Genomic DNA, 13,800 nt, shown 5'->3' on the forward strand with positions numbered 1-13,800 from the left:
GAAAATAAATAACTCGATTAAACAACAAGTATATCTTCATTATTTAATTTTAGTTAATTTATCATTTCATTATTTAACTTTGTACTTAGTAAGTCTCCCGTAAATACGTTCTTGGTTAATTAAGAGTAAATTCAAGGAACGAAAGCTCTTTTACGTTATTCGACGTTCACAAAGATATGCACACTGCCAATTCGTTTCTTTATACATGTCCAAGGTGAAGTTCGACCGAAATTATTCAATTGCTTTTAAGAATAATTTTCTCTTAATTCGAATGAAACAATAGGCGAATTGTACATCACCATTTTCATAGTCTGTTTTCCATAATGCGATATCATGAATTGAAACAAAAACTTCACTGAGCACAACTTTTGAAAAACGTTGGGAGGGTTGAACTCTGGTATTTGTTTCATAATTTTATGCAATGATATACGTTACAAGTAGGTTGAGGATTTGACATAAATTATTTCTTGTTCCTTGCCAGAAAATGTAGGCTTATACGTTTAAAAACAGTTTCAGGCTATTTCTGAGAGGAATGCATGAACTTTATACTGACTGTTGTTGCCTACTTGCACTCAAATGCCTATTTATAAGACAACTGCTTTCTTAGATCCTAATCCTGTTAAATGATGAAAAAGCTGTCGATGTTCATAACGTTTTGTCCCTATTTTATACTTTTCGGTGCACTGACAAGTATCATATCGGAAATGTAACATAATAACAGTCAGAATTAAAGTCGTGAGAATTCTTTAAATGTATAATGATGAAACATCTTCTTAAGGAAACAGGAATTTATTTATAAAATAAAATATATAAAGAGGTAAATTATTGGATGCACTCGAGCCCCACAGGCCCATAAAAAATGACGGTAGTTTATAAACAGAGGACATCTCCTTAATTTCATTCCTTAAAACAACAGAGGATAATAAGAGTAAAAAGGTTAAAGTAGCGGTGGACAATTTGCCTGCAATTACATTTGCCGATAGCTCTACTGTAAATGACACTCGAAATTTCTCCTGAACGTTATTATGGTGAGCGAAGATTATTTCACGAAGGCTACAGCCCATCCTCACCCCCGCCCCCCCCCCTTCCCGGTGCCGACGCCTTTGTCGTTGACCTGTCTCAACTTTCTTGCTTTCGATGTTATCTTGAAATCTATAATAATTTCTTGCGTTAAGTAAGTTTATTGTCTATCACAGATGTCTAGACAACAGACAAACGATGTGAAGATTCACCTGGATGATAGTGTAGAACAGTTCTGAGTACGTGTATTGTTTTAGAATTTGGAATATCTGTGGGATTTTTCAAAATGAGAGAAATTTTCGACAAAATCTTTGCCGAGGCAAACTACAATTAAAGTCCAGCAGCATCGCATTTATTTTGTATTGTGTCTCAAATGGAAAAGAAACGTTGAAATGTCCACAGTTAGGTACAACAACAAAGGAACAGTCGTGAAGGTTTCCGACACCTTTTGAACTGTGGCTTTCAATGGGGTCGTTACAGCCCTTTCGAATATGTGACAAAACAAAATATGTGAATTATTATTTTACGTCGCCTTTCTGGCATTTTTAAAAATAATAATTAGATGGAACTGACGTTATATCCATGCCGGGTCTTGAACCTGGAACCTTCGTGGTCGTGAGTTGGCTGCCCAACGCTCTCTCCCACCGAAATGGCAATTTTGCACTGACTTTACGCTAACTTATTGATATTGCAGGGAAAATGTACTTTAAAAAGTCAAAGAATCAAAGAAATAGTCCCTTTGAAACGCAATGTTAAAATCGATGGCAAAAAACTCATCTTCGAAAGCGAGATTTTATTACATTATAGGCTCTCGAAGATGACACGTGCGTCATGCAGCGATATCATCAAACTACTCTGTTACAATTTGCACAGTCCTGCCACCTATCTTCAACCTTAACAAATAAACCGAGTTTTACGGAGAAGATGTTTCCCCATTCCTCCGCAGAGATGGCGCGAACATCAACGGCTTTCGTCTGCGTCACACGAGGAGGTTCCCTTTTTACTCACCAGATGTCCTGACAGTACAGCAGAATTGCCAGAAAAAATCCTCAACACGTCGTTCAACATTTTACATTAACATTATCAACCTAGTGCAAGTAAAAGTATTAACTTTAGTTTCAGTACTATTAATCACGTCTTTCTCACTCTGGTGTAATAAGTTAGAGAACATGAACCCTAACGTACAGGAGCACCATTATTGATTTTGTTCTGGCACTACTGGAATTTACTAGCAGAAAGCCATATTTGTTTTCATCTGACATCTGCGTGACGATTAAATGTCAAAGTGAGCTTCTTTAATCTGTGATACTTTTTTTCCCTCCCTGAATACTTAAGACTGCAACATTCCCGTGTTGAAATGGAGAAAAAGGACAGAATTCTCGTATTGATTTTGTTTGAGTGCTTGTCGTGCTGTTTCGCGGAAAGTGGCGAAGTCAGGAATTCGGCACAGGTGTCTAACCTACCAGCAGTGTCGAAGAGGTTTGATTTTCCGTCATGTAGCTCCAATTTCGACATCAGTGAGAATACTATAATAAGAACACAAGACTCTAAAGCGATGGGTGCCGAGTTCCTCAATGAAAGGGAAGTGAATTCACGGGAGGATTGTCTAAAATGGTGCTGCGATACGAATAAATGTGATGTTATTGTTTTTGAAGAAAAGGTAGGTTTTTGTTTATAAGTCGGGAGTCGTGTTATTTTCAATGGTGTAATCCTATTTGCGAACACTTGCTACATGAACACGAATAACACACTATACTACCTGGAAATATTGAGTCCTAATTCGGAACACATTTTTTTCTACTTTGAAACCTACAATTTTATCTCACACTTTCTGAGTGCTTTTAACGATTTTTTAAAAGAGACAGACTTAAGATTGGTCAGTGACTTATGGAGGTCTAAATGTTAAGTTCAGATTGAAAGACGTCAATTAAAACAGAAAATTCGACGTGATTAAAGTCATCATCGAAGTATATGCAATTTAATACTGAAATGCGACCTTTTTTAATACGATTATATTCTGAGCTATTCTTCACTGAGCAGAGCTCCGTCAATTATTAATACAATTATTAACTTCGTCTGTTATAATAACAACTTAGTCAAGTTTCAAAACACATGTCACTGCTCTTTAAAATTTAACTCTAATACTTGTTAGTGTTACTCGCTTTCTCCTCGGAAAGGGTGAAATGACCTTGGGAGGGATTTCAAAAGCAGACCATGATTGGTCAATCAGATTGGTTACGGTTGTTGTTAGTCAAACTACCTGTCACCCTTGGTCACTGATTTGTTTTGATTGATTTGGTTTATTTTACTTCGCTTTTCTGCCACTTTTGGCTAATCGTGAAGATGAGGATGATTGATATGAAATAGATGAAGGAACACTCACAAAGAACACCCATGTCCAGAATGCGATTCGAACCCAGGACCTCTGGCGTCGTAGCGCGTCCTGGAGGTCGGTATATTCGTTTTTTTTTTGTTTTTTTTTTTAAATAAAGGTGTTTTAGTTGCATGTGTTCGCAATTAGGATCACTTAGGCATTGTTCGCAATTAAGATACAATCGTTTCCAGTACGCTGTACAAAAGTTATCGAACTCGTTTCGGGTCCAATTTATGCTCACACAGGACGTATGCATAGTAGTATTCGAACAGCTGAAATGTGTCCCAAACAAGAGTCGAACCCGTGACTGTGCTACAATAATTTGTAGCAGTGGCGTAGGTAGGCCACTGGGTGGCTATCAAAAGATTTTGGTGGCCCACATCTTCAGGGGAGAAAAATGCATTTGGATATTCACATTATAATAACGTGATTTATTTTACTTCGCTTTTCTGCCACTTTTGGCTAATCGTGAAGATGATGAAGAGTGATGATATAATTAAATTGATGAAGGAACACTCACAAAGAACGGCTATGCCCAGGGCAGGATTCGAACCCGGGACCCCTATCGTGCTAGCTCGCCCATATATATCGTCTTTTCCAGATACCACCTCTACAGTATATATGATTGCAGTGGCGTGTACAGGATTTTCGAAGGGGGGGGGGGTTACGTTTACTTCTTTTTAGTAGTCAGCCCTCAGTTTTCCTGCCTTTGAAGTTCTTTCTTTTTCCTCTTTAGAAATACTGGGCCAAAACAGGGGTTATACCAGACCAAACTCCCCCCCCCCCAGTCACGCCACTGGCTGTATTATTGATATTTTTGCACTTAAGCATGGCGAAATAACCTTTGTTCATTATTTCACTTGCGACAAAAATACATTATGTTTAAGTTTAACTGGATTCCCCCTTTTCAGAGCCCTGGGAGCTGTTACCTGTTCAACTGCGGCTCGTCGGACGACTTCAAGTGTAAGTTCACCATGCACCGCAACTACACGAGCGCCGTCCTCAGCATGAGGAACCAGGCGGTGGACCTGGGACCCAGCAAGCACGAGGAAGAGCTCACCAGGTTGAGGTGAGTCTCAGTACAAGGTTCTCTTCAGTTCACAGTATTAGGGGTGGTACTAAAGACTAGCATGTTGAGACGAGATTGAGACAAGGGTTACCTTACTTTCCGAAAGTCTTATCCAGCTGCATCTCCATCGGTGAGGCTCTGTCTAACCGTAAAATAGTTTAGCCTAGATTAATAAGTATCGGAATCATTTAGAGGTAGAATCATGCACACAAACACATGGGGAGAGAAGGGAGGAGATTGATTGATAGTAAAAATTTGCATTTTTGTTGTCTTACGTCGCTTTTCTCCAACTTTTGACTAATCGCGGCGATGATGAGTGATGATTAGATTAAATTGATGAAGGGACCCTCAAGAAAAAACACCCATGCCCAGGCTGGGATTCGAACTTGGGAACTTTGGTGGAAAAAGAATTAAAGCCAACAAAGAGAAAACGGGAAAAGTGGGATCACTTTGCCTCCACCGGGTATCGAACCCGGGATCCCTGGATTGCAAAGCGACGGCGTTACCATAAATGAAATTGGAGAGAAAGAAATACATATATATAGTGAAATAATTGAAAAAAAATAGTGAAATAGAAAAATAGAACGAGGGAAAGACAAAGGGCAAAAGAATTCCATACGAAAATCCTAGACATGTCCTGGGTTCGATACCCGGTGGAGGCACAAGTGTTTCGGATCCCACTTTAAACTGTAGGTCCAGTCCCGATTAGCCTTACTGTGCATAAAGTGGACTTAAAACACGAACTCGACAACAACTCAACTCCTAGACGTGCCACTGCTGACCACATTTGAATGAATTTAACTTTGTTGCTTATAGATTAGCCATTTTGGAAATAACTGTACGATTATATTCCAGGTTACCTGATTCAGGACAGTATATCCGCAGCACCATCGCACCTCCCGTGGCCACGAGTGTTGCCCCACCACAGCCTCCAAAGGAGACCATTTTCCAGCCATCCGTGATTGCAACAACAGCCCCAAGTAAGTGGCATGATCAGTTTATTTGTATTGCACTACTTCTAGCATAGTAGAATCCATGTTTTATGCCTCGATTTGAGTTGTACAACATGCTATTCAAATGTCCACAGACGTTTCCACGTTTTGTCATTCTTGATATTATCAAAAATCTGTGTAAACTACGTATATTTTTTGATTTTAGGGAGCGAAACTCTCCAACAGTGTTGCAGTACCACTTCTACAAACTTGCAACAAAATCTTTGCAATGCAGAACACATATTTAGGAAGGAAAAATGGGTCAAACAAGGACATGTCCTTGAGTAATGGTTTTATATTGAATTTGAGAGGAGCCCGTCAACGCATTTCAATATAGCGACCTTTAATCCTATCGTAACAAAACTTCAGATAATTTACTTGGCATATGTCCTTGGGATATCAGTGTGTTGCTATTGTAAACGATTCAATTACATGCTATTAATTGACGATATAACGCAAGAAAAGGAGTGTTCGTTGTTTGCTAAGGCATGGTTTCAAATAAATTTAGAATTCACTTTCTTCTTTCCAGTTTATATTTTTTATGTTTATTTTGCATGTTATTTGGTCATGATTGGCTTTTCTGTTTTTATAGGCCTACATTTTTTTAAACTTTATATATTCTAAAACACTGTCATGAAGAGAAATTAAAATATCTGTTTACATCAGCCGAGATCTTAAATTAAAATTTTGCTTATTTGAAATTTATTGACGCAAATCTGTTAGAGAAGGGGGATTTAAAATATAAACAATGTATGTTTTGGAAAAGTCGCATTTAACACATTTAGCATTATTCTGCTGTTATTATTTGTTACTAATTTCTTACATCTTATATATGTACATAAAACAGTTCTTCTAACCTGAGATAACTTTAACAGTAACAGGTTTAAAGCCTGCAATGTGCTAGGTTTTTGCACATAGTTCGTTAAGATGAAACCTGAACATTTCAAAAAGCATGTACTAGTGTACTGGAGACTAAAATTTCGGATCAAATTAGTCAATTTTTAACACTTCTAACCATAATTTGATGTGATACAAACACTAACATCTTACTAACACGAGTACCTGAAAAGCAGTCAATTAGACAGGCATATTCATCTTTTTCAACAGTTTTCATATTCGTATGCAGTGGGATGGAAATGAAGACTTCGGATTTTGTAGAAGCAATTACTTGATGTATTGCAGCCAGAAGTAAAGGGTATTATGGAGTTTATATTCTGATCGTACTGATCAATTAATCAGCAGCACAACTATTTAGGATCAGAATTTGACATCAATGAAACCAAATGCTATAGCATCCAGCTACTGGAAGAAATAATTTGAGAGAGAGTGTGCTACACTTAAAAAATAGTGAACATAACCTAAATTATTTATTGTGGCATATTGTACTTCCATAAAAAGTGGAACTCAGCATGTCAACTTTTTAAATTTTTTGTTGGTTAATTTGATTTATGAACTTAGTTTTGCTTCTTATATGTAATACACATTGCTTTCACTGTGTAACTACTTTCAACTGACTTATTGTTATTACAAGAACATTTGTTTTCGTTATAATTCCAGCTATGTATTTGTAAATCAGAAATGATAAGGATTGCAGATATAACAATTACTAAAACATCACAACTTAACAGCATTCAAAAGAAAGATTATATCGAGTTAAATTTACACTTAGGTTGAAATAAACGTCAGTAGATTCGATTCAATTAAATTACAGTGTTTCGGCTACTGTTATAACTGCAATTCAGATCATTTCTGATTTCCAAATAAATGAAGAATGTATTCCCGTACTTGTAATAACAATTAAGTTAGTATAAAAGTGTACTGAGATTTCTTTTGCATTAATTTATGTTGCCATCAATTATATGTAATCTTCTATGTAAGTTGTTGTATTTATGTAATCTGGTTGTTTTCAATTTATTTGTACAATTTTTTACGTTTGTTATTTTTTTATAATGATTTGTTGTAAGAGTTTGCCAGGCGTTTTTAATGTGTAAAATAAGATATGAATATTTAAATTGCATTCATTACTGTTATGCCTTACTTCACTTTCTACCATTAGCACCTTAATCGGCCTTCTATCCAAGGAAGTTCTAAAAGTTGTTGGTTTCTAAACAGTGGTTGCTTGATAGCTAAGGTTAAAGTGACTTAATTAATAAGTATTTGCTAATTGCTCTTTTTTTTAACGCCTCTCTCTTCCCCGTTTCAAAATAATAGCATGTTTAGTTGACACCAGTCAAACACTTTCCCCTGCCTTTATATTCTGTGAAAGTGGTTTACCATAAGAGAGCATACAATTTAAAATGAGATGTAGAAATGGACACTGAGGCAGCGTTGCCAACACCTGAACAAAATTGTTGCCAAAGCAGGGTGAAAATAGTTGCGAAATAAATGGTCACTTCATTTTGAAAAATGCAATTTTGAAAGTGGCAACAGGACTCATACATAATACAATGTGAGTGATTTAAGATGACGAGACTCTTGACTTGCAAAAATCCGTAAATGACTTTAAGTAACAAAAACTCAAAATTCAATGATAGTTACGTTGTTATTATTTTAAAAATTACAATGGAAATTATACTGACATACACTTATCTAGAAATAGATTTCGGGGGGTTCAAACTAAATCGAATATCTTTGAATAACAAAAAAGAATGTTATGATCAGTTCATGAAGAATTTAATTCCTGATTAATATTTGATGCATATTATTAAAAGTAGTAGTGTGCATAAATTGTCTCAGGCAGGTCCGTAGCCAGAATTTTATTTCGGGGGGGGGGTGCTCATCCCTTAAAAGTGAAGGTTAGATGAATTCCTCAGTATATTACAACTTATTACACAATATGTTTAATCCTGCTAAGGATTTCGGTGGGGGGAGGGGTTAGTCCGCCGACTCCCCCCCCCCCTGGCTACGTACCTGCCCAGTATAATCCTTGTCTTCCAATGAGTTCAGAGGATATAAATAACCCTCGATATACAACAAATGTTAAAGTATGTTTTCATTATTTAATTTTAATAGTACTTGGTAAGTCTTGGAACGGGGGGGGGGGGTCCGGAACCCCTAAATACGACCTTTAATACTGATAATGATAACAATTTAGGTTAACTCAAAGATGTTTTGCTTCGTCCCGTGGTAGAACAAATCAATCGACACCAATGATTGTCTCACCTCAATATTTTAAAGCTAGCCATACCCATTGTTAAAAACAGTACTAAGTCTTGAAGGTTGGCAACTGTGGAGTAGCTATTTACTTCTCAAATGAAAGAGAAACTCTCCGCCATGTCGGTGACTCTGCAGACCTGTTGCGAGGGGAATTGAGCATGATTTATGCATCCCGAAATGCTGTGGGTGTGCCGTGTGGGAGTTAAGGAGCCGGAATTAGCAAAGGCCTGTTTCGACAAACACGCTCCTGTTCCCTGCATGATCCTTGCCTGCACGCCTTGGCTCAGAGAGAAATCCTTTGTCAGCAAGAGATGCATCTAACGTGGGAGCAGGCAGGTAGGCACGTCGATAGGCTGATCGCAGTTATTTATCCACACGACCCTTAACACCCCCTAAAATGTTTCACGAAGGCCCAATTTCATGGACGTCCGCAGGATTTTTTCCATGGAGAGCCGAGCATGGTATTTCTTTCCCAGGGAGGGGGGCAAACGAGACACTTCCCCTCATTTTTTTTATTTAGTTTATTTTACTTCGCGTTTTGTGCCTCTTGGCTAATTTGCGAAGATGGGGATGAGTGATGAAATTGATGAATGGACATTCACAAACAACCAAGCCCGAGCGGGATTCGAACCCGGGACCCATGGCGTCGCATAACCACTCGGTTTTCCATCATAATAGTGCTTCCCCTTCAAAAAAAACACTTCTTCAGATTGAAGCTATCATGTTCCTGCAACATCCTTCCAATAATTAACATAAATTACTGTGACTGAAATGAAATATGCGTGTGTAATATAAGTTTATGGAAACATCCATTTTCCATGGGGAGACATGACCCCCTTCCCCCCCTTCCGGACGCCTATGCCCAATTTATGATCATTTTGCTCAAAAGTTACCCTTGCACCCCTAAACTTGGACTTACACCCCCCAAAAGGAAAATTCTGGATAAAATGTTATAATTTTATCCGGATATGGATAATTTCGGGTATCGGATATTCCGGTTATCCGACATCCAGATTATCCGAATGTTTGCATTATCGTTTATCCTTTTTACTGGCTTTCGCATATTCTTTTATTTGTCTTGTCCGTGCTTCTACTGTACGGATTCACAAACTGCACATTCCGCCCTAACAAAAAAACGTAAAAGAGATACAGTTTAGATCATAACATTCTCAGTTTTAGGTCCCGATCCTTTATTTGACAATTGTTTCCTTAATTTCAGACACCATTCTTACCCGAAAAATAAAGAGTGACATGAATACATAGATTATCTGAATACATCTATATCATGAATAAACCGTATGAATAAACCCCGCGACATGTTAAGTTTGCAGCAGGTTTAATGTATCAATCCACACGAGAACGTTGCTAAGAATCTTCCGTTCCAGTCTTGCCTCAACCGCAGAGACGTTCATATCGTAGACAGTGAGAAAATCGACAGTATTGCAGCGGAACTATTTTCTGCGCGCACGTTTCTGTCTATACATGCTAAAAGGTGATGCAAATTTAACCTGTCGCGGGGCTTAGTCTGATATCCGAATTATCCGTTGCATGAGAAACAGATATCGGATAATTTTAAAGCCGGATAACGGTTATCCTTATTTCGCGGTCTTCCGTAGTTTCTGAACAACAATAAAATGAAAGGACAGAGTGAAATTTTGCATCATCTGGAACACACGATAATGGGAACGAACCCGTGTAGCTGTGAGAGCGAATGGTCCTTTTTTGTAATGCAATTTACCGGCAAGAAAATTCCATAAAAACTCGCGCGACAGGACTCGAGGAGAAGTGATATCTGGTGTCAAAGGTCAGGGGAGAGCGGCTGCCCTCGTTTCCCTTCTCACGCAGGGACTTTCGAAAGCGCCCATCGCACTTCGGTCGAGAAACGATTCATTCACGCCTCCGCCCAGACACGATCGGCGTGGGCCTCTCTCTCCATTTTGGTGGCAGCGTACCTCTTTGAACATTTATAGCCCCGTGAGTAGAAACCAGCCATGGACGCTCGTAGGATTTTTTTTTTTTTGTATGAGGTGTATGGATTGATCGATTGATTTGCTTTATTTTACATCGCTTCTTGTGCCACTTTTGGCTAATTTCCGAAGATGGGGATGAGTGATGACATGATGAAATTAATGAATGGACACTCAGAAGCCCCCCACCAAAAAATTCCGGGGGGAGAGTTTTTATTAAAACAAACAAAAGGTAAGCAATTACTTTTAATTTAAAATATACTGTATTAAGAATAATATCGAATACATACACAAATTAGTGTAGTTGTGAGTGTTCAATGCTTTTTCTCTCTCAAGAAATCATTAACAAATCTACATCAATACGCACAATAAAAGTAAAACAGGAATGCAAAACAATAATAACTATGAAATCTAATTGATTTATATTAACATAAAGCACAAACTAAATAAAAACTTACACATAATAAAACCACTTCAACTATTTCATTATTTATTAACATCCTTAATCAGTTACTAAAGGAAGTTTGTGCTACATTATAATATCTGATATACGTACATAAAAGTAACAAATTTATTTCTTTGTGTTTAATTAATAATACTATTTTTAATTACTAATCTAATTTAGTAATTTATTTTTACTTTTATTAACATTATAAATATGTATATCGTATAATTTATATGTGGGGAGAGGGGTTTGTAAATTAAGATCTTTCCCCCCACCAGTCTTAAATGATTTCGCACCCTGCCCTGGCGTCTAAGCGCGATGTTCTAACCACTCCGCCACGAGCGCCGGCTGAGGTGTATGGAAACCCGTGAGGCGTGCATATGGATCATTGCAAAATACAATTTTTTTTGAATTATTGTTTTAAGTCCACTTTATGCGCGGATAGGCTAACCGGGACTGGATCTAGTCTAAAATGGGTCTATGGCACTGTGCAATGTGTCTCCACCGGGTATCGAACCCGGAACCCTTGATTACAAGGAAACGACATTACCACTACGTGTTGCCACAATATGAGGGCACAATTTCCCTTTGCAAGGGGCAAAATTTCCCTTTTTGGACCCATTTTTCCCTTCACCTAAGCAAATCATACAATAATACTAAGTATTATTAGTGGTAGTAACAGTAGCTGTAATTATTATTATTATTAGTGGTGGTGGAAGCAGTAGTAGTAGTAGTATTTCCGTTGCTCCATGTCCGTGTGAATAAAAAAATGTTAACTTTTTCACATGTCACTTTCATCGCTTCCTGACCAGATGTCCCAGGCTTGGATCCTGGTCAGGAATCCATTTAATCGTTAATCCTCATCGTTACTATTATCCGAAGGTGCAGAAAAGCGATGCACTTAACAGAAATATAAATAGATGCAGGCTATTTTCAAGGGAGCATAAAAAAAGAACAGAAAAAATGAAAATGTGAATATGAAAGTGGAACTTAGCATTAACTGTAATAATCTAGTCAGATGCCTTAAAATTTCCCTGAAATTGTGGTATTTTTAATCGAAATTCCCTTTTGGTTAAAAATTCGGTCCGAATTTCCCTGCAAAAGGGAAATTTCCCTTCATGTGGCAACACTACATCGGGGAGGTAAAAAAAGGTTTTCTAGATTGATTGATTGAATCAATATTGTTGGATGCGTCGGCACGTGTGGCCGTTTTGCACCCTTCAATGTATACAGGGAACTGCCCCTTATCTAAGATCCTCAAGAGGGTATAAAAGGACCTGCACAACACAAACGCAACACATTAAAATTAAGAATAAACCAAGAGCTTCCTCACAGGTAGTGGAAGAGACCAGCTCTCCTCCAAAAACTAAAAACGTTTGTTAAAACACTCCTGTCATCGCCAAACAGGGATGACAAACAGCTGGGAATATTAAAAGTTAGACTGCTAAGCCCCGCGACAGGTTACGTTTGCAGCAACTTTTAGCATGTAACAGTTGGGCTGAAAAGTTCGTAGGCTGACTCATAGATGGCGTTACTAGAATTAAATCCATGTGATTTTTACTTAGTACTAACCTTCAAAAGATACGTGTATAAATTTCACAACTGCCGGATAATTAGTTCGTGAGATATAGCATTGTGGGTGATGCAGCTTTTGTTATTGTGAAAAAATGGATAAAAAAGAATTTCGTGTGTTAATAAAGCATTGCTTTTTGGCGAAAAAAATACTGTTGAAGCCAAGGCTTCTTCGGACTCTGCACCAGGAAAATCAACCGTTGAGAAGTGTGTTGCTAAATTTAAACGAGGCGAAATGAGCAACGAAGACGATGGACGCAGTGGACGCCCCAAAGAGGCTATTACCGACGAAAACATCAAAAAAGTCCACAAAATAATTTTAAATGATCGTAAAGTGAAGTTGATCGAGATAGCTGAGACTTTAAAAATATCAAAGGAACGTGTTGGACATATTGTGCATGAATATTTGAACATGCGAAAGCTGTGTGCAAAATGTATGCCGCACGTGCTCACAATCGATCAAAGCAACAACGTTTTGATGATTCGGAGCAATGTTTAGCGATATTCAACCGTAATAAACACAAATTTTTCCGTCGATATATTACAATGGATGAAACATGGCTCCATAACTACACTCCAGAGTCCAATCGACAGTCAGCCGAGTGGACTGCACGTGATGAACCGAATCCAAAGCGTGGAAAGACGCAACAGTCGGCTGGCAAGGTTATGGCATCAGTATTCTGGGATGCGCATGGTATTATATTCATCGATTACCTAAAAAAGGGCCAGACCATCAACAGCGATTATTACATAGCATTGTTGGAGCGTTTAAAGGATGAAATCACGAAAAAACGGCCCCATTTGAAGAAGAAAAAAGTGCTGTTTCATCAAGACAATGCACCGTGTCACAAATCAATGATAACGATGGCAAAACTATATGAATTAGACTACGAATTGCTTCCCCATCCACCATATTCTCCAGATCTGGCCCCCTGTGACTTTTTCCTGTTTGCAGACCTTAAAAGAATGCTCGCTGGAAAGAAATTTAGCACTGATGAAGAGGTAATCGCCGAAACTGAGTCCTATTTTGAGGCTAAAGAGAAATCGTACTATAAAAATGGCATCGAAAAATTGTATGACCGCTATAATCGTTGTATCGCCCTCAAAGGCAACTATATTGAATAATAAAATCGAATTTTGTCAAAAAAATATTTTTTACTATGTTAACCTACGAACTTTTCAGCCCAACTGTTATAGACAGAAAC

General features: G+C 37.9%; 2 protein-coding genes across 3 annotated transcripts in view; one reads left to right on the plus strand and one right to left on the minus strand.

Annotated features, from left to right (window-relative positions):
• Positions 1-13,800, minus strand: part of LOC146000198 (protein phosphatase 1 regulatory subunit 14B) — a 214,249-nt gene that overhangs the window by 153,701 nt on the left and 46,748 nt on the right. The gene's annotated exons all lie outside the window — the stretch shown is intronic.
• The window catches only part of LOC146000197 (uncharacterized), a 127,100-nt gene continuing 115,413 nt past the window's right edge, over positions 2,114-13,800 (plus strand). For both annotated transcript variants that reach the window (XM_083137573.1, XM_083137574.1), the window contains exons 1-3: positions 2,114-2,680; positions 4,306-4,463; positions 5,319-5,443. In XM_083137573.1, coding sequence (XP_082993699.1) covers positions 2,378-2,680; positions 4,306-4,463; positions 5,319-5,443 — 586 coding nt within the window. In that variant the 5' untranslated portion in view covers positions 2,114-2,377. The remainder of the gene's footprint in view (positions 2,681-4,305; positions 4,464-5,318; positions 5,444-13,800) is intronic.

The sequence above is a fragment of the Lepisma saccharinum genome, chromosome 16 (genome assembly GCF_977018435.1).
Source record: "Lepisma saccharinum chromosome 16, izLepSacc3.1, whole genome shotgun sequence".
NCBI lineage: Eukaryota > Metazoa > Arthropoda > Insecta > Zygentoma > Lepismatidae > Lepisma > Lepisma saccharinum.